Source organism: Labeo rohita, chromosome 8, assembly GCF_022985175.1.
Source record: "Labeo rohita strain BAU-BD-2019 chromosome 8, IGBB_LRoh.1.0, whole genome shotgun sequence".
NCBI lineage: Eukaryota > Metazoa > Chordata > Actinopteri > Cypriniformes > Cyprinidae > Labeo > Labeo rohita.
Window position 1 is genome coordinate 5,306,874 of NC_066876.1, and position 27,765 is coordinate 5,334,638.

General features: G+C 32.6%; 2 protein-coding genes across 2 annotated transcripts in view; one reads left to right on the top strand and one right to left on the bottom strand.

The window, feature by feature from the left end:
• Positions 1 to 147: 147 nt before the first annotated feature.
• On the bottom strand, positions 148 to 4,305 carry b2ml (beta-2-microglobulin, like). Its single transcript, XM_051117130.1, has 4 exons — positions 4,169 to 4,305; positions 2,553 to 2,825; positions 1,187 to 1,210; positions 148 to 1,007 (listed from the first exon to the last, which is right to left on the bottom strand). Exons 1-3 carry the CDS (start codon positions 4,230 to 4,232, stop codon positions 1,197 to 1,199), a joined length of 351 nt encoding a protein of 116 aa, XP_050973087.1. The 5' UTR covers positions 4,233 to 4,305; the 3' UTR covers positions 148 to 1,007; positions 1,187 to 1,196.
• Positions 4,306 to 8,255: 3,950 nt separating this feature from the next.
• Positions 8,256 to 27,765, top strand: part of prkg1l (protein kinase cGMP-dependent 1, like) — a 35,620-nt gene continuing 16,110 nt past the window's right edge. Inside the window, exons 1-7 of the mRNA XM_051117118.1 lie at positions 8,256 to 8,389; positions 8,671 to 8,853; positions 13,110 to 13,227; positions 13,320 to 13,486; positions 17,249 to 17,362; positions 25,775 to 25,880; positions 27,536 to 27,599. Coding sequence (XP_050973075.1) covers positions 8,676 to 8,853; positions 13,110 to 13,227; positions 13,320 to 13,486; positions 17,249 to 17,362; positions 25,775 to 25,880; positions 27,536 to 27,599 — 747 coding nt within the window. The 5' untranslated portion in view covers positions 8,256 to 8,389; positions 8,671 to 8,675. The remainder of the gene's footprint in view (positions 8,390 to 8,670; positions 8,854 to 13,109; positions 13,228 to 13,319; positions 13,487 to 17,248; positions 17,363 to 25,774; positions 25,881 to 27,535; positions 27,600 to 27,765) is intronic.

Genomic DNA, 27,765 nt, shown 5'->3' on the forward strand with positions numbered 1-27,765 from the left:
TATTGTCAATAAATGTTAATATGGTAAACTCAACCAACATTCTTAAAAATACAGAAAACTAAGTCTCTCACACACATTTAGCACCTCTAAGGTACGCAGACAATGTGGGTAGTTAAAAAAATAAACCATTACCAGATACACTTGAACTAGAATTCTGGATTAGAATTTAATTTGAGATCTAGACCAAGACACAATTACAGATATGAGGTTCACAATTACTTCCTTAAAGTTGTGTTGAATGAAGACATGTAATTAAGAAAAAAAATTTATTGTTTTTATTTCATATTTAATTACAAGACATTGTAATTAAATGACATTGATTTTTACAATTAACCTCTAATTTATTTATGGGGACATCTTTGTCTTCTGGAAGCTATTAAACTGCAAGAATTATGCCACTTAAATCAAAAATTCACCTCTCCTGAATCTTCAAATAAATTTCAAATACATTTTAAAAGAAAAGACATTAATATGTGCAAGTGCTCGTGCTGTAAAGATTAAATTAAGGCAAGAAATTCCACACCCAGGGATTAAGAAAATTGCTTATATATATCCTGCAGGCATACAGTTAAAGTTTTTCATCAATTACACTGCTTGCTATGTCAAATTACACACTAACAGAAATTAAAGTAGATACAAAGTTATCTGAATTTATTATGTATGAGAAAACATATTGCAGTCTAAGCAACACAGGCAGCATATCCTAAAGCGGGGGTGTCCGATTCACTCCGGTTCAGAGTGTTTCATTAGTGCTGGAGATCCAAATGCAGGATCAGACACTGTCCTAAACATGAAGGGTGGATGTACTGCTATGACTGTCCTGCAGAGTTTAGCTCCAATTAAACACATCTGAACCTGCTAAAATGCTAAAATCAAGGTCTTAGAAGAACTACAAACTGGTGTGTCGGAGCAGGTTGGAGCTGAACTCTGCAGGACTGGACACCCCAAAATTACATCATGAAATCAAAGCAGGTGTGGAGTTTAGGAGAGGAGTTGTTTTCAGGAACCTGCAAAAAACAAAATACATTTAACACATACTGTGACTAATAAATGATTCTGCTAACAATAACTGAATACACGAACCAACATATTTTGAATATGCTAAATTACATACAGTATGATAAATCAACAATTACTATTAATAAATGTCCAAGCCTTAAAAAACAATAATTTTATTAGAACTTACTGTTGTATGTTCACATGTCAGGTTCTACAAGAGAGAAAAACAAAAATTAGTTTTATTAGTTTGAATTTGTTTTTTTAAAAAGTAATAATTTCATAGTATATGAAATAAAAAAAAAAAAAAATTAAAAGCAATTTAAAATGATTTATTAATGTACTTTTTATTGGTTTATTAATCTCTGTTTTAAAACATGAATTAAATAAAGTTTTAAATTTGTATGTATACATTTAAAATGATTTTTTAAATTAATTGTTTTATTAAACTACATTTAAAAACACAAATTAAATAAACAACTTTAAATATGTATATTAATTTGTCTATGTAAAAAGTGATTTATTTATTTACATTTTTATGTTTGAATTGGTAAATAAATGTATAAACTGATAAATTAATTCTTAATTTTATTTTTAAGTGGCATTCCTGGTCCTCCATACCATACAGTCATGAATCAAATGACATTCAAATAAAATGTCTACTTTAATATTTCAAATAACTACACTGTAAAAAATAAAAAACACAATTTGTTGAGTCAGCTTAAAATAATTTGTTACCCTGGTGCCTTAAAATTTTAAGTTGAGTCAACTAAAATAAGTTTAGTCAACTTGAAATGTTAAGTTGTACTAAGTAACAACTTAGATATTTGTGTTTGCTAAACTTAATAGATGGTTAAGTAACCCAGCTGCCTTAAAATTTTAAGTTGATTCAAAAATATCTAAGTTGTCACTTAGTATAATTTAAAATTTCAAAATAAAAGTTGACTGAACTTAAAATTTTAAGGCAGCCAGGTTACAAATTATTTTAAGTTGACTTAACAAATAGTTGTTTACAGTGTATAGTGAAATTAAAATGCCAAAATATGGGTGAAATAATGTCCCATCTTAATTCAGTGTAACAGATATATTTATTTTGACCTACATATTTTATTCTGACCTGTATTTATTAAAATATATAAAATAAAATTGACCATACTAAATTTGATTATACTTTAAACAATTAAATTAAAAACTTCTTCTGACAAATGGGTAAAACCTAATGATTTGAAGGATAGTGGCAAAGATTGGTAAAGAATTGAAATGACTATTAATTATGCTGTAATTATTGGTTCTGTGTGATTCAGAGTATTATTACTATTCCTTTCAAATATTTGCAAATTTGCTTTTTTATGATAATTAAAATGTGTTAGATGGCAACTTAATGAGCCCTAAAACTATAATTAACATGAAAGAGAGGAACTGAACTCCACAGTCTTAGACAAAAATGTCTACGAAGGTAAGATATACTCAAAGAGGTCCTAAATAAACCATCATCTAACCCTTACCACTTTCTGGAAATCACTGACAGTGAAAATCAACAACAGATTTGTTCTCACCCCATGTGTAGGACTTTGTGTTGGTCATATGACGGACTCTGCAGGTGTACACCTCTCCAACCTGGGGGTTGAAATCGACAAACTTTGTCAGGTGGAACTGCCAGCCCTGCTCGAACGCCAGATCGGTCTGGTGGCTGCCTGGGATCTCCTGCCCGTTCTTCAGGAGCTCAATGGTGATGTCTGGGGGGTGGAAGCCACTGACATAGCAGATCAGCACGTTTGGTTTCCCATACTCTCCAGGGTTACGGCTGTACACCTGCACTTTGGGGTCCGCTAGAAACAATACAAAAGAAAACATTGATATTTTGACATCTAAATACTGTTCATTCTTATACGTACTGCATTTGGAAATGTGTTCATTGTCGTTGTCCTTATGTTTTATTTATCTCATTTATTCATCCAAGCATGCAGGTCAAAGACAAAAAGGGATTTTAAAGCATCAAAACAATAAAAGTTTCATACAGCTTTACATTTTCCCCCGTGCATTAGAATATGTCCTGTTTCATTTTTTTCTGAGCAAAAAATAATGACTATTATAGATTTTTACCATGATTTACAGAAGACACACATTAAATTGTCATTTAGCGTAACAATAGTTTATATAACAAAAAACTGCTGGGCATATTTAGAACTAGAATCATTAGATAACATTAAAAACACTATTAAAGTATTACAGTGCAAACAACAAAATTCATTGTCATTTTAAATCTTTACCAATCTTTGTCACTATCCTTCAAACCGCATTTGTCAACAAGAAGTTATTATTTATTAAAAATCTAATAAGGTTTAGTATCATTTCGTATAATTATTTTAATAAGTACAGGTCAGAATAGGTCAATTTCATTTTTACATAAATATATCTGTTACACTTAATGACGACGGAATGATAATTCATCCATATTTTGACATTTTATTTTCACAAAGGTTATTAGAAACATTAAAACAGCCACTGTACTTCCATTTGATGTTTTCTATGTATATATAAAATCAATCTGATGCAGGCACTAAAACGGGGCGTCTCGACTTTGACCCATGACCACATTGTCGGCTATTTAGGCCTAGTTGTTTACGTTCGTCGTTATTATAAATGTCACTTTAACTAGAATCATTTCTCAAGGAAATAAAAAACTTGATTAAATAACAAGTTATCATGTGTTAGCAATGTTTACGTAACTTTATAACCCCCAACCAGATGGTTACATGTCCAGAAAAACAGGTTTTTCTATAGAGGATTTTCCCCACGCCGAAGTGAAAGTGAAAGCAAACTATTCCGGGGATTTTAGACAAACAAACATGTCTTAAACATGTTTAAATTCTCTGGACAGATTTTAACAAGCATTTTGAAGTTACAAAATACGTTTTTAAGCGTTTTTGTAACTACATATGTTTTTAACTGATTGTATTCTTCGTGTTCTCCACAGTAGCTGAAAGTACGTCACACACTATTTAGGCTGAAAAACATAATAGATTTTTAAAACTACTGACGAATTCAAAAGTATTTGATAAAGACTGCGTATAAAACATGGAAATAGAAAATAGTAATACAAATATAATTAATAAAAAATGATAAAAACATATGAGTCGAGAAGAACGCCTGCTTCAGAAAATCTTTATACTTACATTTTTGGCAAGACAGCTGGCGCTTAGAAGCACCAGTGCGGCTACAACAACTTTCAGCATGATTTTCTTCGGCTTCGAGTTCACGTCTGTCCTCCTACTCTCTGTCTCAACACAAAACGCTGCAATACGGAAATGAACAAACATACGGGACAACAGATTAAACCCCGCCCTCAAATATATTTTTAACAAATCATATATTGTCTTGTTCTGTTGCTGGGTAAATATGGCGTTCTGATGGTTGACAGTGACTTGTAATAATAACTTGTAAAAAGTAACTTTTAACATCACACTTCTCTATTGAACCTTATGCAGTAAACTGCTCTTGCAATAATCCCAATTCCAATGCAGATTTTTGTTGTTGTTATTTATGTAGTGCTGATGCAAATCAGGTGGGTGCAGCCATCATGCAAATTTTTTCATTTCTTTACATCCAATATTTTTGTTTTTTTGTTTTGTTTGTTTTTTTTCCTGAAGTGCAAACCACACCCACAGTGCTGACTGCCTACATAAAATTGACACCATTTTTAATTAAAATATAAAACATAAAACTTTAATGCATTTGGTCATCCATTTAGGCTACATTACAACAACATTTGAGGGCCTGTAAATGCAAACTTTTGAAAACTGTCACTAATAATACCATCATAATGTAAACTATCCACGTTTCCCCAACGCAGAAGTAAGCCTATGATTGAGACTTCAGGTTTATTAGCTGCTATAGGGAAATAACAAGAAGAAAAACAATGTGCAGTAAACAGTAAAACTGTTTGCACTACAAACCAGTGCTCATAATTAAGATAATACATTAAAATAACATGGTAGGACACACCAATTTGAAATAACAAGCAGCAAAACAAGCTGTTTTGTAAAGCTAAAAATAACTGGACGCGGAAGCCACACCCATAACATTTACAAATGGCCATGCCTACTTTTACAGGAAGAAAAAGGTGGATAAAAATGTGAATTTGTGTTCAGTAATGCATATTACATGTTCAGTCTATAGGTGTGTGCCATTGATATCTGTTTCTGTCTATTGTTTTGGAGCATTAATAAAATATATGCCAGGCTGGTACACTGTAAAAAATAATTTGCTGAGTCAACTTAAAATAATTTGTTACCTGGCTGCATTAAAATTTTAAGTTCAGTCAATTCAAAAAAAAAAAAAACGTTTTTTTAAGTGTATTATGTGACAACTTAGATACTTGAGTTGATTCAACTTAAAATTTTAAGGCAGCTGGGTTACTTACCTAACTTTTATGTTTAACAAACACAAATATTTAAGTTGTCACTTAGTACAACCTAACATTTCAAGTTGACTAAACTTATCTGAGTTGACTGAACTTAAAATTTTAAGGCAGCAGGGTAACAAACTATTTTAAGCTGACTCAACAAATTGTGTTCTTTGTTTTTTACAGTGTAGTGACAGCGCCAACTATTGGCCTGACATACACGATACAGCATTTTTAGTAATTATGGCAGATTGTTTTGGCAATGTTGCCGTCTATATGCGAAACCTTTCAAAAACGTGAATGACAAATGTATTTGTTTTGTAATACATTGTTGTCATGTAAACATACCTGTAGTATAGCTTTGGTAGCACACCGTAATTGATTGCATTACTGTTTGATTTACTGACTTGACTCTGAAGTCTGAATAGATGACTGTGAAACACCCTTACTGTATACAATGCAACTGATTTGACCAATGAATCAATCTTTAGGTTGAATGTTACATTTAACTAGTTTGGGGAAAAAAGAAAGCATGTAAAATAAAATTTGCTTTTAGGCTATACTGATAGTCTTCATCTAAATGTAAAATGTAGCCACTATAGGGAAATAATGAGAAGAATAACAACGTGCAGTAAATGGTAAAACTGTTTGTACTACAAACCAGTGTGATAATAACTAATATAACACATTAAAAATAATATGGTAAGACACACCAATTTGCTATATCAAGCAGCAAAATTAGCTGTTTTGTACAGCTAAAACTAGCTGGATCCAGATTAGACTGGAAGCCAGACCCATAAAATTGGCCAACAAATGGCCACAACCACTCTTATGAGAAAAATAAGGTGGATACGATGGACTTAGTAGTTGGGGTCCAAAAAATAGTGACTATTGTAATAGCTCAACAACAGGTTGTTTTAATTTAGTTACTGATTGTCTATGTGCACCTTTGAGAGTACACAACAAACAACTGTATTAATAACAGATTTTTTTTTCTTTTATGTTTTTGATATGTTTTTCTGTTCAGATGACAATGTTGTCAAAAGCGTTGTATTATGCATGCCAGGTCAGTAGTTGGCGATGTCTTTTTGTACTGGAACACTACACACCTGTTATGTGTTAAGTTAAGTTAAATGTGTTCAGAAAAGTAATCTTAGTTTCAGTGACATTGACATAAATTATAAACAAAGTATGAAAAATGTCCAGAGTGTTCATGTTATTAGATTTTTAACAAAAATTAAATTAGTACCAAGGGGGCGTTTTAACCCACCTACGGGGCAAAATGCCCCCTAGTCTGACGAAGCAGTTTGTTTTAAACGTTTAGCAAAATCAGAGTACAGGCAGTTTTAGCTTAAAATTAAAAAGAATAGAATCAATAATTATGAATTACAAAATTGTAATTTGTATTTGAAACATTTTGTTAGCTGATGCTAACTGTCTAGCTTACCTAATGGTAACTTGAGGTCATTTTTAAATATAAAATCCAAATATTTTTATTCAACCAACTAGTTAGAATTAATTTGATGGAAAAACAAAGTATTTGATGTTCAGAGTGATTGCCCATTGCCCCCTGGGGGCATTTTACCCCACTGACTATGTTTGAGAAAAAAAAATTCATTCTGAAAATGTAATTATATTTTTATTAAATAACAAATATTCCCTATCTACAGGCCCTACTGTTCTCATATCATATATAACTGTGATGTTCTACAAAACAATAAGCTTTAAAACACTTTTTAATTACTACTGAAAATGAGATCATTTACTCTGAAATCCATTTTCTCTCATCTCGGTGAAATCACTCCTGTCAACGTAGTCCATAGTTACAATAAAAATGTATCTTAAATACATCTTGTTTTTACCCCACGGTGGTGTTTTCCCCCACGCTATACACATAATATGTGTTTGTATGCTGTCACTGTTTACACAATTATTATAACATATCGTTCTCAAAAACTTGCTTTTTGAAAGTGAAACTTTGAAGTTTTAAGACACCCAAAACACCAATGTCATCCCCGCTGAAAAACAAACAAACAAACAAACAAACAAAAAAACAATAGAAACCATCACAAAATTCTAATGATTTCCACTACAAATACCATTACAAATATTACAAACCATCCACTTTTAGCCATTAAAACCATTAAAAAAATGATTTTCTGTATGTTTTTGGACATATTCCATTAGGATTTAGTGATTTTAACATGCCACCAACAGAAGGCGATCAATTACCAGTAGAGACCCACAGAGCCATTACAGTTTCCATTAAAACCAATACAAGTCCCATTATAATCAGTAAAACCATTACAGATTTTGTGATGGGGTCTATTGTTTTGTTTTTGTTTGTTTGTTTGTTTTTCTTTCAGCAGGGGTGCAAATGAATGGCCAAAAGTTGTTCATTTTTAGTTAAATCATGTAAACAAGAAGCATAACATGTTTTTTGGCCAATCCAACTGTATGTAAACAACCTCTTTTAATCAATCAATCTATCTATCAATCAACTTATAATGTCAGTCTAGCATACATAACATTATGCCTATAAAACATAAACAATAGTCATTATTAAAAGTTTGTGTTTTGTTAGATCAAGCAATCAAGACACATTTTTGCAAATTACATTATGCACTGTTCTACTTTTTATAAATTATGCTATTATATTATTTTTAAGTTGTCAGCGTAGTCACTGATAAATCTTTTTAGTGCAACCGAGTGCAATGAAAACGGTTAATTTTGCTCGTCAACATAAAACACTGTTGTCATAGTTTAATTCTCTGTAAATGTAGGCTGTGTATGAGAATGAACCCTGCCCACTTTCCCTCTCTCTCTCTCTCTCTCTCAGATGAGCGTGTGTGCGGTGGAGACATGATTCAAACATTCACTCTGGATTTCTTCAGTATTCCTAAAGCTGACCAGCTCCATCATCATTCCAGAGGAGAAATCGCCTTCGGTCTGTTTGTAATTCCCATGTTCCTTGCTCATATCATTAAGGTAAATGTCTTCTCAGATATTGCTTATTGTCAGTGCAGTATTCAAAGAAATTAAAAATGAAATTGGTTTTGTTGTGGCTTTATCTGTTTGGATAATTATACAGGTTATATGCAGGCTGGATTATTATTGAGCTTTGGACACTCTTTAAATAATTGAATTAGCAACTTTAGTTCTTTCTGCCGTTAATTTCTTTCCTTTGAACTGATCAGTCATCACACTATTAAACGCGCACACTTCACAAATAAAGGTCCACCAGTCCCTCTCTGTGCCCTCTTGTGCAGGGCTCATGGGGACTCTCAGAGATCTCCAGTTCGCGCTTCAGTTGAAGATTGAGGAGTTACGGCAGAGAGATGCTCTTATCGACGAGCTGGAGCTCGAACTGGACGCTAAAGATGATCTGATCCGCCGCCTGCAGGGGGAGCTCGACCGCCTGCGCCTCTCCGCTCCAGGCGTCTCAGCAGCTGGTACGAAAACCCTTTTATTTTATTCCTAAGAAATAACTTGTGAAATGACTAATAAAATATATTTTTCTTGTTAAAATGTTTTGTTTGTTAAAATGTGATTGCAAAGTCACTAAAGGTCGCCACTCTCTAGTCAACAATTGTAGCCTATCAGGTAGCAAATTCAGTACATGCCTGGTGAAAAGCCAGCATATGCTGGTAGGTATGTTTTGATGCTGGCATGCTGGAATGTTTTGGTGCTGGTTTAAGCTGGTCCTTTGCTGGTTTTTTCTGGTCATGTTGCTGGTCAAGGACCAGCATGAACCAGCAAAGGACCAGCATAAACCAGCAAAGGACCAGCTTAAACCAGCACCAAAACATACCTAACTAGCATATGCTGTTTTTTTCACCAGGGTTTCGATCGAAATCCGGAATTTACGCCAGTTTAGAAAGCTTCTTGGTTTGAAAATGACTTCTGTGTGAGCTGTGCTTCATACATTGATTCACTATTTACAACAATAGAGCCCTTTCAGCAAAATTCTGCTAAACAAACCATTAAATGGTAAATGGGAAACTTACCTCCGGGTCGGGAGTTTGTTATTGGCTTCTACGTGTCACGAATACAAGTCAGAAACATAACACGAAAGAAGCATAAACAAAGCAAAAGAATTATATTGTGAAAAATAACCCCAAATAACTACATCTAAATTCAAATTGATGAAAATGGTTCTTTTATCATCTATATCATAGATTGTACAGTGCTCTTACTGCATGTTACATGTACTACTCACTGTAGTAATAATAGTCAATTATGCAGTATTAAATAGAAACTGACTTTAAACCCTATATGTACATATTTTTCATTTATATTACAAATTATAATCCTTCTGTAACAAGGACAACTTAAAGTGTAACCTAATTACGATATTTCCGACTACACTTTAAGGGCACAAGTGAGTCAGCATGAAATCAAATTTGACCTTATTTATTTTCTCAATGGATGTCACCGTGAACTCTTCATCCTTGGATATATATATATATATATATTTATTTCCATTTTGACCTCATAATCTTTAATGAAAATATCATAAACTTACCTGCCCTTCCTGTGATATGACTCACTTCTCCCTTCTGACACACGAAAGGACACAACTTTCTTCTGTGGAACGACATTTTGAAAAATGTTTTAGTGTGTTGTTGCATACATTTGAAGTTGATGGGCTGCAATAATTTTTGGTTCCCAACATTCTTCAAAATATCTTCTTTTATGTTCCACAAAAGAACAGTTTTGGAATTAAATGAGGCTGAATTTTCATTTTTGAAGGAACTATCTCAAAAAGTGTTCATTTTCTGTATGGTAGTCATATCTGTACAACTTTGTTGCAACATCAAGCCTCTGTTGCTTGTGACTGAGTATTGTTAGCTGTCTTTGAAAAGAAGCGATCACTGAAAATGACTGTCAGTGTAAATGACTCCTTTTTGTGGTTCTTTGAATGCATTTGAGAAAGAAAGCAATCCAAACTACTCTGAACGTAGTTGAAAGTGGACACGCTCAAAACATTTTACACCTGTAATTACTTGTGATCGGATTGACAAAAACACCAACAAAATCTTCATAACATGTGCCATTTGCATTTGCGTATTGCTGAACTTTGTGAAATCAGCTCAATGTTGCACCAGTGTTTCGTTTCTGTTGGCTCAAATCACTAAAGCCCCCCAACATAGTTAGGAATAGCTCTATGAAGAGAATGCAGTCGTAGAAACAGAATTTAAAAACACAGAATGGCAAATTTTGGATGGATACATCAAAAGCAGGTCAGAACACTTTAATCAAAATGTGGTATTGAATATTAAGCCACAAAAAAAAAACAAACAAAAAAAACATTTAAATATGAATCCTGCATGTTCTGTGTCTCTGTGTGAATGGATGGCACAGACACACAGTTTCATATCCTAACCCATATACTGAAGTGCATGTGACGCTTGCAGTGTTTTTAGCCTCAACATATACTCTAAAAAATGCTGGATTAAAAACAACCCAATTTAGGTTATTTGGAAACCCAGCGCTGGGTTAATATTGGATAAAAAACATGCTGGGTTATTTTGACCCAGCCGGTTGGATGTTTTTACCCAACATGCTTGTTTTATTTAAGTCAACAGTTTTTTAAAAATTATTATATTGCTGTCTTAAAATGGGCTGGAAATTAAAAATCACACACAGAATTATAGATGCAACAGCAATAATCAAAAGATGAACATTTATTATTAAGCAAGAACACCCATTGACAAAATGTAATTTATTTGGGTAAATCCAGCATAGTTTACAATATTACATACCATTAAACTCGTTTAAGAATCATTTTAGAAATAAAAATGCAACATTTAAAAGTATATTTTTTTAATTTAAGTGTATTCAACCATTCTCTGTAATCACTTTTCACCAAAATAATACTAATTCTTGTGCCGTTGTGTCTCCGAAATCTGAGCCAGTGATGGGCTGCTGACGCAGCTGACTGACATCTCATCCTTGTATGTTGCGTTGCATAAAATAATATCATTTACAGCACAGTAAAGACCTGATAAATTAAAGCAAATGTATACAATCCTTTATTCGCTGAACAAGTGCATGGCGGTGCTAAGAACCGGTCTCTGCAGAGGATTCAAAAAGTCTGCACTCTTACTATAACTGAGCAGCTGGGTTGCTTCGTTGGAGACAGGTTCAACCCAGCAGTTGGGTAGAAAAAATAACCCATCATTAAAAATGACCCAGCAGCTTACTTACAGAAAAACTACCCAGCACCTGGGTAAAAATATTAAAAGTAACCCAGTAAAATGACCCAACAAGCTGAACCCAGCATTTGGGTAACAATATAAAAATAAAATAATAATATAATATATATAATAATATAATAATATATAATATAATAATAATAATAATAACAACCCAGCATTTTTTAGAGTACAAAAAACTACCCAGCAACTGGGTAAACATAATAAAAACAACCCAATAAAATGACCCAACAAGCTGAACCCAGCATTTGGGTAAATAATAATAATAATAATAATAATAATAATAATAATAAAATAACCCAGCATTTTTTAGAGTACAAAAAAAAAAAAAAAAAAAAACTACCCAGCAACTGGGTAAACATAATGAAAACAACCCAATAAAATGACCCAGCAAGCTGAACCCAGCATTTGGGTAAAATAATAATAATAATTCAGCACTACATGCTCGAACCCCTAATAAAATAACCAAGCATTTTTAGAGTACAGAAAAACTACCCAGCACCTGGGTAAAAATATTAAAAATAACCCAATAAAATGGCCCAACAAACTGAACCCAGAATTTGGGTAAAAAAATATAACCCAGCATTTTTTGGAGTACAGAAACTACCCAGCAAAATAAGTAAAACAAAAATTTTAAAATAAGTAAAACACGCTTTTTGACAAATACAATTTAATTTAACCATTAAACCAGTCTAGAAAAATTAAAACAGGGGGAAAAAATGGAATACAGAGAAATAAAATTGAAAAACAAATTTGGGAAAAAATAAAACGGAATGGTAACACTATTTTAAGGTGTCATAATACAGAGTAATTACCTAATTAAGTACTTAGTGGTAGCTGTTACATGAAACAAAATGTACTTACCATGTAACTAAGTTATGGAACAGCCTGTAGTTACAGTTTGTAATTATGTAGATTTAGTAGGCAGCCACTGTTACACATATGTACACAGCTACATATGTAACCAAAAGACTGTTACATATGTGTTGCACACTTAATACAACATAATTAAAAATGTAAGTACACAGACATAAGCAACATAAAATAAAGTGTATCAAGATTGTAGTTAAGTGTACATGTAGCTGTGTAACAGACTTGGTCTGTTACATATGCGAAGTTATAGTTATATGTAGTACATATAGTATAGTTACAGTCATCTTATTATTCTTTGGCATTGCAGCCGTCTGTCTCCTCTGAGTGTTCAAACATGATTTAAATCTTATTGTCATTGCCAAGTTTATGTTAATTGAATTTAAAATTAAATACATTTCTAAATGTTGAGAAACTACTGAGTCCCGACAGACACGAAGTCAAGGACGAAGGAGGAACACATTAGCCATAATAATGTATGACTAAACAAATCTGACTTTATTTTTATACGCATTATGCATGAGCAAACTGCACAGAGTTCAGAGGCAACAACCAAGTCTTTTTTAATCTTATAAAACCATTGTATTATTCATCTTTACACTCATTTCATTTGCATTTAGGTCAACAGCGTGCTTCTTCCCTGAGAGTGAGGAGGAAAGCTCTGCTCACAGAGCCAGTTACCGTGGAGCCGAAACTAGTCTTACAAAACCTGCCAATCAGCTACAGCAAGAGTCAAGAGTAAGATCCTGCCTAAAATGTCAACTCGTTCTCTTGTTGCCTACTGCTAGATTTCCCCATTGTAACTCTTTATCTGTTTTTATTTCTTTCAGGTCACAGCGGCTGATAGAATCAGCTCTGGCAGAAAATGAGTGTATGAAATATCTAGACAGGGATCAGATCCGGTGTTCGGTGGATTCTGCCTATCCCATAACGCTCAAACAGGGTGTGAGTGTCGTCCAGGAAGGGGATAATGGGACCCAGGCATACATAGTTGAAGGTGAGGAGGAGTGTGAGAATGAAAGAGATACTTTCACCTCATAATACTTCTCAGAAAACAGGCTGTCTTTGGACTCATGCTGCATGCTGATCTGTGAGCAAGTGTGAACATTCACAGATCCCAGTGTTTACATGAGTATCTTAACCCAGTGCTCAAAAGTTAAGACTCATTATTAGTTGAGGTCCAGTTATGCCTCTAGGCGTATTGTGAATAATTCATTTCTGTGGCTTTTTAATACTCTCTCTGGTTTGCAGTGAGATGTGCTTATGTTTTGGTACTGTATGTCATTTGCTTTCAGCTTTTAGATACCCTTTAGCTCTTACATTCTCTTTATATATAAATCACAATCATCATGGCCGCATCTGACTATTAGTGGGGTTATATCCCCTTAATCCCTTAATGCAATGTAATATAATATAATTTTGCTACTCTGCTTTTAAGACTTCTGTGTAAACATCCTCTTTGCATTTTAAATGAATAACATCATTTACAGGTTGTGGGTTTGGTTTTTGCTGAAATGCTTGTGCTTCCCTGTCAATCAGTAATAACCTCTCTGCAAAAGCTGTTATAAGTGAAAAAAGAATTAGTGACAAAATACAAAATCCCAGTTTATATCTCACAAATCTGACGTTTTTCTCACATTTGCACATTTGTATCTCGCAATCCTGACTTTTTTCTCACAATTGTGGTTTATATTTTGCAGTTCTGACGTTTTTCTCACAATTGAGAGTTTGTATTTCACAATTTTGATGTTTTTCTCGCAATTGTGCGTTTGTATATCACAATTCTTACTTTTTTCTCACAATTGCCACTTCATATTTTGCAAATCTGACTTTTTTCTCACAACTGTAGTTCATATCTTGCAATTTTGACTTTTCTCACAATTGTGTTTATATCCAACAATATTGATTTTTTTTTTTTTTTGCAATTGCGAGTTTATATCTTGCAATTCTGACTTTTCTCGCAGTTATGTATAATTTTGACGTTTTTTTCTCACAATTGTGAGTTTATATGTCGCAAATCTGACTTTTTTCTCACAACTGTAGTCCGTATCTCCCAATTCTGACATACTTCTCACAATTGCAAGTTTATATCTTGCAATTCTGACGTTTTTCTCACAATTGCATGTTTGTATGTTGAAATTGTGACTTTTTTTCTTGCAATTGCGAGTTTATATCCCCAAATTCTGGCTTTTTTCTCACAATTGCGACTTCATATCTCGCAAATCTGACATTTTTCTCACATTTGCACATTTGTATCTCGCAATTCTGACTTTTTTCTGATTATTGTAGAGTATATTTCGCAGTTCTGACATTTTCTTGCAAATTGTGAGTTTGTATCTTGCAATTTTGCCTTTTTTTCACATTTGAGAGTTTGTATTTCGCAATTTTGACGTTTTTCTCGCAATTGTGCATTTGTGTATTGCAATTCTTACTTTTTTCTTGCAATTTCAACTTCATATTTCACAAATCTGTCTTTTTTGTCACAATTGTAGTTCATATCTTGCAATTTTGACTTTTCTCACAATTGTGTTTATATCTCGCGATTTTGACGTTTTTTTTTTTTTCAGTTGCGAGTTTGTATCTTGCAATTCTGACTTTTCTTGCAGTTGTTTATATCTTGCAATTTTGACGTTTTTCTCACAATTGCAAGTTTATATGTCGCAAATCTGACTTTTTTCTCACAATTGTAGTCTGTATCTCCCAATTCTGCCTTTTCTCACAATTGCGAGTTTATATCTTGCAATTCTGACGTTTTTCTCACAATTGCAACTTCATATCTCGCAAATCCGACATTTTCCTCACATTTGCACATTTGTATCTCGCAATTCTGACTTTTTTTTTCACAACTGTAGCTCATATTTTGCAGTTCTGACATTTTTCTCGCAATTGTGAGTTTGTATCTTGCAATTTTGCCTTTTTTTTCACAATTGAGAGTTTGTATTTCACAATTTTGATGTTTTTCTCGCATTTGTATATCGCAATTCTTACTTTTTTCTCACAATTGCCGCTTCATATTTTGCAAATCTCACTTTTTTCTCGCAATTACGAGTTTGTATCTTGCATTTCTGACTTTCTTCTCACAAATGCGAGTTTGTATCTCCCAATTCTGACTCTTTTTCTGACATTTTTGTCACAATTGCAAGTTTGTATCTTGCAATTTTGACAATTTTCTCACAATTCTGAGTTTATATATTGCAATTCTGACTTTTTTCTCAAAATCGCAAGTTTGTATCTCGCAACTGACAGTTTTTTCTCACAACTGCGATTTTGCATATCGCAGTTTTTACTTTTTTTTTCTCGCAATTATGAGTTTGTATCTTGCAATTCTGAATTTTATTCTCGCAGTTGCAAATTTGGATCTCTCAATTCAGATATTTTCTCACAGCTGCAAATTTTTATCTCACAATTTTGACTTTTACTCATCTTTCCATCTTCCATTCCATCTTTCCTTCTCAGAACTGCAAGGTAATTCAGATTTTATGACTTGCAATTCTGAATTGCGAGACCAAAAGTCTGGATTGTGAGATATAAAAAAAGTCATAATTACCTTTTTTTTTTTTTTTTTTAATCCTTTGGCTGAAATAAGGTTCCAGAAATTCATACATTTTAGTCTGTTTTAATACATGGTGAACAAAGCCAAGTTACACTAGTCTCACTTTACAAAAATTGTACAATTTCAGTTAGACTAAAGCATTTACATGTTGTTGTTGTTGTTTTAAAGAACAAGCAGCGAAGAGGTCACTTCACATAGAACTTTTAAAGATACAGTAGCACAAAAAAAAAAAAAAGTTTAATCCTAAAGGCTAAAAAGAAGGTGCAAAATAGTCATAAAGACTATGCTGTTGGTATCAAAAAACTTTTAAAGATTAGCCTCATGCCCGGTTCAGACTACAATATTTTATTGTCGGTTATGACAGTAACTTTGTCAGATTGTGTCATTTGGACGCCTAAAATCTTGTGTCATGAACAAGAACTGGACTGCACGTTTATCGCTTGCAGTCTTTAACGACGTGCGGGCTGTCATCGATAGCACACGACTAGACAGAAGGTGTCATGTGTAAAGCGCCGCCAGAAGCACCGCCATAAGCACTGCAGTGATGGCATGGGTTGTTGTCCACTATGACACACTATATAATATTGAATCTTGTGATCCGATGCTTATTGACATTTACAAATCCCCACGACACCCTATGTCAAGCAGATTGTGCCAAAATCGGGCTAAAATCGTGTAGTCTGAACCGGGCTTTACATGTGTACTTCAGACACTCATTCAATCTGTTTCTCTCTCTGACTGAGGCACTTTAATTAGTATGCACCTCCCATAGTGTTTGCAGGACCAGGCAGGTAGCCTGTGAAGTGTGAGCTGGTAAGTGTGAGCCTGACCTGCTTCTGGGAAGACAGAAAGAAAACATTCCTGCTGGTTATGTGAGCCGAAATGAGTTTTAAAATGTCAGTGCGTGTCTAAATACCCAGGCTGCAAGTGAAAAATAGATGTAGAGCAGGAACAAGATCTATTACCATCCATTAAAGTGTTCATCAATACCTGTCCGTGAGCTGTGCTAATTCCAGCCGTGATTTGTTAAAGGAGGACAGTATTTGTCCTGACGTACCGGATTGTTTGGGCTCTGAGCATCTCCGTGCCTAATCTGTGACGGGTCAGATCATCTGTCTGTGTGACAGTCACGCTGCCGCTCAACACCTGTCACTCCCGGCAACCTTGAGGGCTGTAGATGACGTGTGTGTGTGTGTGTGTTAACAGAAGGCAAACTGGAGGCATGCAGGGCTGGACAGAGGCTGCACATCATTGAGCCGGGGATGATGTTTGAAGAACTGGCCCTCATTCATAACCACACCTGCTCCACTACTGTCACAGGTATTGGCATACATGTGTGCATCCACACACACAAACACACACACTTGCTCGTTTCATCCCTTATCACACGTCGGCGAGAAGGAGAAACACACTGAAGGTCGCTCTTTTATAGCTTAGAGGGCTTAATGGAGTCCTTTATTTTTAATAACTCTAAGTGTAAATTGTGTTTCACTGAAAGCTTTAAAAAAATATAATACAATTGTTGAAATTTAGTAAGAATATAAAGGAGCTTGTTTCTGCTATGGGATAAAAAAAAATTAAAACGTAATTGTGACTTTTGTCTCATAATTCATACTGTTTTCCTCACAATGTTAAGTCATAACCGTGAGATATAAACTCAGAAATGTGAGGAATGAGGATAAAACATCACAATTACCTTTTTTCAAAATCCATGTCAGAAACAAAAAACAAACAAAAAAAACCCCCTAAAATGTAAGATGTAAAAAGTCAGAATTGCAAATTTATATTTCACAATTCTGAGTTTACTGTATATCTCATATTTTATAAGAAAAAAAGGTGCAAGTACTTTTTACATAGATGGTTGTTTCAAATAAAGTCACATTGTGAAACACAATTTCACAGTTACTAGAAATAAAGTAGCAGTTGCGAAATATAAAGTAATACTGCAAAGACATTTCAGTTGTGGGATATAAAGTGAAGTTGTGAAACAAAGTCGCAACTGCAACATATACAGTTACACTGCAAAAAACAATGTTGAAATTATGGGCTATAAAGTGACATTGTAAGATATAAATGTAGTTAAATATAGTTACAGCACATTGCAAAACACAAAGTCGCAAATGTGAGATATAAAATGTCACTGTGAGATATAAAATTGCAATTACAACAAATAAAGTCACAGTTGTGAAATATAATGTTTAATCATGAAACACATGGTTGTAATTGCGAAATATAAATTTGTAATTTTGAAGTATACAGTTACATTGTAAAACACAATTGCAAAATATAAAGTTGCAATTGCGATATATAATATTGTGAAACACAATGTTGTAATTGTGAGCTATAAAGTGACATTGTGTGATATAAAATCACAAGATAACGTTGTAATTGCAAATAAATTTGCAATTATAAAATATCAAGTTTAAATGTAAAAACCAATGTAAATGTGAGATTTAAAATGACACTGAAATGACACAAAATTTCAGTTGCTACAGATAAAGTCCTAATTGCAAGTTGCAATTCCAAAATATACAGTTGCATTGTGAAACACAATGCCAAAATTGTGACATATAAAATGACATTATGAGAAATCACAGTTACTACAAATAAAGTTGCAATTGGTAAATATAAAGTTACAATGCAAAACACAAAGTCTTAATTGCAAGATATAAAATTGCGAAATATGCAGTTACATTGCAAAATACAAAGTCACAAATATGAGATTTAAATTGACACTGCGAGATAAAAATTGCAATTATTACAAATAAATTTGCAATTGTGAGATATAAAGTTGCAATTGTTATATGTACAGGTATATATAATTCCACGGTGAGAATTTGAAGAGAAATGTTTGAAATCATACTGAGATTTCTTGCAGACTTCAGTGTCTTGGAAAATCTGAGCACAGTTTGAAACATTAAGATCTCTTCTAAAAGAAGACGTGGTATTACTGAGGTCTTTTTTTTTTTTTCCCGGAGATATCTAAATAAAGAAATATCTAAGAAATAATTTAAGAACGACTTAAAAAGTCTCCATTTGCTCTCCATTGATTCCGGTTGTTGTCTAGAAGAAGCAGCTGAGATGATAAAGATCTCATTTGAAAATGATTCTGTAGCACACTCACACCTAAGATGTTCACAAAATGAGTGTAGTAGTACATATGTCGGTTTTTTCCAGTTTAATCAATTGGGATGCTCTGAGCGTGTCGGGGTAATCAGAGTATTCCCACCATCGCCAGTCTGAAGCTGTTCAGTGAGATCAGTGGAATATAACATCAAAGGAATCAGGGAAATCCACATATAAATTCTCAGCCTACAACACATCACACAAGAGTCCACAAAACATACTGCATAATCAATGGACAGATATACAAAACCAACGCGGTTGTGATTTTTAAATCTCTTTGTGTGTTAGTTTTCTTATCTTTTATGTTGGTCCTTCTGATCTTATAATACTAGATGTCTTTTGAGGCTTTAGAAACAGCTGTAGTTATCAGTTGCTGCATACAATTCTGTACACTTATATGCAACTTATATGTTGAAACTGTGCCTTTTAAATTTAATTTAGGAAAATTATCTCTTCATGTTAATACAAAATTTAGCTGTATCCTATAAAATCTCATTTCTACCTCAGAATAAGGCAAGGCAATGGAAGGCAAAGTTTATTTATATAGCACATTTTACACACAATGGTAATTTAAAGTGCTTTACATATAAAATGAATCAAAATAATCAAAACAATAAAAACTTGGAATTCAAACATACATTCATACATACAATACAGTGCAATCATAAAACTGAGGTAACTGTAAGAAATAATGTTACATTGCAAAAGTTGCAACTGTCAAAAAAGTTACAATGTGAAAGGCATAATTTATGAGATATAAAGTTGCAATTGCAAAAAATAGTTACATTGCAAAACAAAATACTGCAACTGTGAGGTATAAAGTGACATTACGTGGTGTAAAGTAGCAATTACTACAAATAAAGTCGTATCTATGATATGTTTAGTTACATTGCAAAACACAATGCCACAATGTAAAATATAAGGGAATATAAAGTCACAATTGTAAAATATAAAGTTTAATTGTGAAACAAAATCATAATTGCGAAATATACAGTCGCAATTGTTAAATATAAAGGTTAAATGTGAAACACAAAATCATAATTGCGAAATATACATTCGCAATTGTTAAATATAAAGGTTAAATGTGAAACACAAAATCATAATTGCGAAATATACAGTCGCAATTGTTAAATATAAAGGTTAAATGTGAAACACAAAATCATAATTGCGAAATATAGTCGCAATTATTACAAATAAAGTTACAACTGTGAAATATATAGTTACATTGTGAAACACAATGCCACAATTGTAAAATATAAAGTGACAATTATGAAATATGAAGTCGTAATTACTAAATATTGTGTTACTAAATGCAACTGTGACATATAAATGTCAAACACAAAGTCAGAGGTGTAAGTTATGAAGTTGCAATTGCAAAATATACATGAAACATCAGAAACATGATGTTGGAATTGAAAGATATAAAGTGACATTGTGAGAGACAATCACAATTATTACTACAAATAAATCACAATTGTAAAATATAAAGTTTAAATGTGAAACAAAATCGTAATTGCGAAATATAAAATTGAAGTTATTACAGATAAACTGTAAAATATACAGTTACGTGGGAAAACATAATGCCACAATTGTAAGATATAAAGTGGTATTATGCGATATAAAGTTGCAATTACTAAAAATTGTTACTAAATGCAGTTGTGACATATAGTCACATTGTGAAACAGTCGTAGTTGCAAGATATGAAGTTGCAATTGCAAAATATACAGTTACATTGTGAAACATGATGTTGCAATTAAATGATATAAAGTGACATTGTGAGAGACAAAGTCGCAATTATTACTACAAATAGTCACAGTTGTAAAATATAGTTTAAATGTGAAACACAAAGTCGTATTGTGAAATATAAAGTTGCAATTATTGCAAATTAAGTTGCAACTGTGAAATATATAGTTACTTTGTGAAACACAAAGCCACAATTGTAAAATATAAAGTGACAATTATGAAATATAAAGTCGCAATTACTAAAAATTGTTACTAGATGCAACTGTGACATTTAAAGTTACAATGTGAAACACAAAGTCATAATTGCGAAATATAAAGTCACAATTGTAAAATATAAAGTTTAAATTTGAAACACAAAATCATATTGGGAAATATACACAATGCCACAATTATGAAGTCACAATGAAATGTAAAGTCGCAATTACTAAAAATTGTGTTACTAAATGCAACTGACATATAAAGTTCCAATGTGAAACACAAAGTCAGAATTGAAAGATATAAAGTGACATTGTGAGAGACAGTCACAATTATTACTACAAATAAATCAAAATTGTGAAATATAAAGTTCAAATGTAAAACACAAAATCGAATTGCGAAATGTAAAGTTGCAGTTATTACATATAACATATACAGTTACATTACAAAACACAATGCCACAATTGTAAAATATAAAGTGACATTATGAGATATAAAGTCACAATTACTACAAATAAAACTGCAATTGTGGCATATAACGTTACAATGTGAAACACAAAGTCGTAGTTCCGAGTAACTCCATATAAACTCACAATTGTAAAATATAAAGTTTAAATGTGTAACACAAAGTCGTAATTGCGAAATGTAAAGTCGCAATTCTAAAATATAGTTTAAATGTGAAACACAAAATTATTACAAATTAAGTCGCATCTGATATAGTTACATTGCAAAACACAGTGCCCCAATTGTAAGTTATAAAGTGACATTATGAGATATAAACAACAAATAAACTACAAATAAAATTGCAATTGTGACATATAAAGTTACAATGTGAAAAACAAAGTCGTAGTTGCAAGATATAAAGTTATATACAGATATAAAATCACAATTATTACTATTTATAAAGTCACAATAGTGAAATATAATGTTTAAATCTCAAACACAAAGTCGTAATTGTGAAATATGAAATGATATTGTAAGTTATAGTCACAATTACTACAAATAAATTTGCAATTGTGAACATGCAGTTACACTGCGAAACAAAGTCGCAATTGTAAGAAGGAAAATGTCATTACGAGACAATTGTGAGATATAAAGTTGCAATGCTGTAAACAAAGTCGCAGTTGCAAAACAAATGTGAAACACATATTTGCAATTGTGAGAATCACGTAGTAAGATATGATGTCACATTGTGAGATTATTTTATTTTTTACATGTTGAACATGTTAGCTGCATGTTAAATACATGGGTTTCTGTAAAGGAAATATGTCTTTTGTATGTGTCTTTTTCCAGCCTTGAAGAAGATATCTTTGTCAGATAGATGAATTAACGTTCATTTCTGAGGTGTATCCCCTATAGCATGCTTTGATTTATGACTCTCTCAACACCTCGTCTCTCTCTTATTTCACATCCTCTCCTGAGTCTAGTCTGAGCCACAGGGGCATCAGCTTGACCTATTAATTTTAATAGAGGGTCATAGCAAGACATAGAATGGAAAAAGAGCAAGGAATAAAGTCTGAAAGAAAGCGAATGGGCTAAAAAAGATAGATTGAGAGTGAATGGAGGATCCAATCAAGTCAGATCATTTTCCAGATCTTTCTTTTCTTCTTCAGAGAATGTCTGCCTTGATTGTGTGTCGTTTTCATCTTTCAGTCGATATCCTTTTCCACTTTCGCGTTTCTCTTTTATTTTCCCCTTCTCAGCCTTTCTTTCTGAATTTTCAGACTATCTCTTCCCTCTCGCCTCTTTTATTTCAAACCCTCTGATCAAGCTTTCCCCAACTCTTTTCTTCAGCTTTGTTCAGGTCTTGTGTTTGGTGACAGCTCGAAATTGCTTTCTTTTTTGCTTTGCTCCTCTTTTTTTATCGTTCTGTTTCTTTTCTGATCTTTTCTCTCCAACCTGATTGCTTCTATAGGTCTAAGTAAAAGATAAACACAGTTTCCTCAGTGGCTCGTAGATCTCAGCTTTTGTGACTTGCATTTTAAAATGTGTGCTTTGCGACCTTAAATTCACGGAAAGGCAATTTTACAGTGACGGTAAAGTAATACATAAGAAAAGTAAGCATGTCATTGCATTAGAAAAGATAAATATATATTCTAAGAACGTTTTGCTAATGTTTGCTGAACCTTGAAAAGAGAAAAATAATGTTTTTTGTACTGAACATGCTGCCTGGGTTTTCTGTAATAGGTTGAATTGAATAAAAAATGTTTCCAACAAGATGTCAAGAATCAAAACGTGACAAGACTGGGTAGGGTTTAATATGTTTCCCCGTTAAAAGTTAAATTGAACGTTTTTTCTCTAATTAAAACCCAGTGGACAGATGTTTCACAGCACGTGGCCTTCACTGACAGATGAGAAAATCCATAAATTACCATAAAACTGCTTTATCTATCCATCTATCCATATGGATGGACGGATGAACGGTTCAAATGATTAGGAGAGATATATGTCACTCTGCAATGGTTTCTAAAATTGAAATTGACCAAAAATTGCATTTCAGTTTTTGAGTCATATCTGTGTTCATGATGTTTACTGCAGTCCAGTTCTGCATCTTATGGTGTAATGATTATTCTCAAATTCTCGGCTATTCCACAGAGATCCGGCAGAGGAAAGGACGGGAGATAAAAGAGAGGCAGACAGAGGTAGCAGGGGAGAGCAGAGGAGACAGATTGCAGTATTTCTCTTCCTAATGACAGCACAGACAATTAATCGGTGTCATTACTAATTCAAGCGGGTCTCAGGAAGTGATGGAGAATGAGCTGGGAGTGAACTCTATTTTCAGCTCTTCCCTATTTTTTTTAGAAAAATTTTAACTTGTAGAAGCAGGTCACAGTTGAGGAGGAGAAATTTTCAGTGTATTTTAGAGTCACCTGAGACGGAAATCCTGAAACATAGAATACGTTTTTTCAGAGCTTATTAAGAATTCACATATATTTTATTTATAAATTATCTGATTTTTCTCTTTTGCTAATCAAGCCTGCATTTATTTGATCAAAAATACAGAAAAAAAAATAATATTATGAAATATTCTTACAATTTGAAATAACAGTTCTCTATTTTAATATACTTTTAAAATAGAATTTATTTATGTGATGCAGTGCTAAATTTTCAGCATTATTACTCCAGTCTTCAATGTCACGTGATACTTCAGAAATTGTTCTAATATGCTGATTTATAATCAATGTTAGAAACTGTTTTTGGTGCTTAACATTTTTTGAAACTCTAAAAAAAAAAAAGGCTTTACTATCGTTTTTTATCAATTTAACACCTTGACACATAAAAGTATTAGTCTTTTTTTAAACAGAAAGAAAGAAAAAAAATTACTGACCCCAGATGTTTATTGTATATTGTTACAAAAGATTTCTATTTTAAATAAATGCTGTTCAAAAGTTTACATACCTTTGATTCGTAATACTGTGCTTTTACCTGAATGATCCACAGCTGTGTTTTTTTGTTTAGTGATAGTTACTTAGTAGATACTTGGTAGATACTGTCCGCTGTTCTTCAGAAAAATCCTTCAGGTCCTAGAAATTTGTTGTTTTTTCAGCATTTTTTTTTTTTTTTTTTTTTTGTATTTGAACCAGCAATGACTGTATGATTTTGAGATCCGTCTTTTCACATTGAGGACGACTGAGGGACTCATATGCAACTTATTACAGAAGGTTCTAACACTCACTGATGCTCCAGAAGGAAACATGATGCATTAAGAGCCAGGGGTTGAAAACTTTTAAACAGAATAAAGATGTGTACATTTCTCTTATTTGCTTAATTTTCTTTTTATTTAGTACTGCCCTTCAGAAGCTACAGAAGATACATACATGTTTCCCAGAAGACAAAATAAGTTAAATTTACCTTAATCTTCTAATTCAAAAGTTTTCACCCAGGTATATAACACAGTATTAAGAATCAAGGGGGTGTAAACTTTTGAACAGGGTAATTTTTCAAATTCAGCTATTATTTTCTCTTGTGGTCCTTATGTAAACGTCTTTTATGTTAAATATCTCATTCAGGTCAGTAGCCTACTAAATAAAAAAAAGCATGCATTTTGTATGAATTCTCTTATTTTGGTAAAATAATTACCATTTTGCAGATTCTGCAAGGTGTATGTAAACTTTTGACCTCAACTATATATACAGTATATATAATATTTTTGTTCTCACAGTTAAACAGCTGACTAGCCTTTTTATAAAACATCATGTGGTTAGATCTTTGTTTGTGTAAGACCTTTTATAATTGTCACAAGGTCCTTTAGACCTGATAAAAAGAACAAACAGATAATTTTCATTGCCTGGCAACTCATATATTACCTCGGAAATTGAATTTATCCCATGTTAGCTTTAAATATATTAATGAGAGTTTAAAGATAATGTTTGCTATTGAACAGAATGGCAGATCAGCCTCAATCCATGCTAGTCTGGTGTTTTACACAGAGATCTCACTCTTGTTTGTCTTATACAGTTCATACCATCCATATCAATTTCTCTTTCTGTCTTTTTGTCTATCCACCAAAGCCAAACTGTCTCACTCTCTCCTTTGATCTCTCTCCGTCACAGCCATGAGGAAAAACATCACGTATTTGTGTTTCACCAAAACAAAGAGCCGTCAGTTCACAGACCGCTGGAAATCCAGTTCTTCTCAGTCTTTGCTGTGTGTGTGTGTTGTTTGCAGCTCTGGTGAACAGCAGGCTGTGGGTGATGGAGGGTCAGGTGTTTCAGAGGATCATGCAAAGGAACAGCCTCATCGCTATCACACAGTCTCTGCACTTCCTGCGCAGGTTAATGCCACCATTATTGCATTCACATGGACCTTTACAAGACACGCGTTTATACAGTTTATGAATAAATTAGGAATATATTTTTATTCATATGTATGCATATTCATGCCTCCAGCTTAAGTTTTCGTTTTAAAAAAGCTTTTTGTTTATTTGCTAGTTATTTATTTAAAAAATTTAACTATTCAATAAGATATTACAGTGTTGTAGATTTTTAAAAATGTTTTTAATTATTATTATAATTATTAAAAATATTCTTATTCTTATTATTATTATTATTATTATTATTATTTTAGTTTTAATATTTAATAATAATAGTATTTCAGTACATCAGCAACTAAATTCAGTACTTTTGGCAACTGCTGTACTCTGTAAAACACAATTTGTTGAGTCAACTTAAAATACTTTGTTACCCCACTGCCTTAAAATTTTAAGTTCAGTCAATTCAAAAAATTTTAGTCAACTTGAAATGTTCAGTTGTATTAAGTGACAACTTAGATATTTGATAGTTGATTCAACTTAAAATTTTTAGTCTAGTCAACTGAAATATCTAAGCTGTCACTTAGTACAACTTAACATTTCAAGTTGACTCAACTTATTTGAGTTTACTGAACAATTTTAAGGCAGCATTATTTTTTATTTTATTTTTTTTTACAGTGTAGCTGAAAAAAAGATAAAATAAGTACAATGAGTTTATTGTTAAAAATATTTTATTTTATTTATTTATTTATTTTTATTTCATTTTATTTTATTTTTGGTGCTTATATTTTTACTTTAGTTAATAATTAAAATAGAGATGTTCTTACAAATATTCAGATTACTGATCAACAAATGTTGGTTTATCATACACTGACTTATAAATACCCTCAATCCACAAATATGTAGTTAAAAATACATTAAATTGTTACAATACAATGTTATTTATCAATTTTAATCCCAAAGCCTCACATTATTTTACTCCATCACATTAAATTTGCAGTTTATACACATCATATGATTAAACAGGCATAGGTTGCTTGTAATATGATTCATGTGCCTTGTAATAAATGACACATTGTAATTGGAAATAATAAATATAATATCACATTTGTCAACATTGTTACATTCAAAATATGTTGGTGTTCAAATTTAGAATGTCAAAAATGGCTTAAAAACATGTAGTTCTTGTGCCAATAATAGTATTTCAGTCACTATTTTCCTCGATAACAGAGCTGAACTATTGAGCTTGATGGGTGTAGATGAAGTGTGAACCTTCTGTACGAAAATGTGCAAGTCATGACCTGAAATATGATGTCAAAAGAATCATAGGTGTATTTCAGGGAAAATGTCAAAGTACAACAGCACTGAACAGAAAGTGCAGTTCATAAATTCTGTGTTTTTCAAAAGTGCATAAGAAAGACAGTGAAGACAATATGTTAATAAATGCAGTTAAATGTATCAAATCATGAGTATCCTGTTAATCTTATGAGTAGTAAGTCATGAGGACAAACTTAACACACATCTGTATTTGTTTTGGTTATAATATTTATGTGTATTAACTTATTCATTTAGTATTGTAGCTCAGATGTAATTTCCTCTAGGGGAGTGTAATGTGATTTACACTGATGTAGTGAATGTAGCTGTCTGTTTTCTGACTCTGGTTTGTCTGTGTCTCTCAGTGTGGCACTGCTCTGTGTTTTTCCAGAGGATGTTCTCATGAAAGTGTCTGATGCACTGGAGGAGGTGTGTATGACTGAACATCACTATCATATTTCACTGCTGTACCTGATCAGCATGTGATTAATAAACTTTCACCATGAAGTTCAAAGCACTGCCTATAGCTTAAATCATATCCAACTTTTAGTGCACCAATTAACCACAACTCTAAAAAATACAGATATAAAAAAAA

Coding starts and splice junctions, on each gene's coding strand:
- b2ml (XM_051117130.1), bottom strand. CDS start 4,232: ATGCTGAAAGTTGTTGTAGCCGCACTGGTGCTTCTAAGCGCCAGCTGT. Junction 2,826..4,168: donor CTGTCTTGCCAAAAATGTAA/GTATAAAGATTT, acceptor TATTGTTTCTAG/CGGACCCCAAAGTGCAGGTG.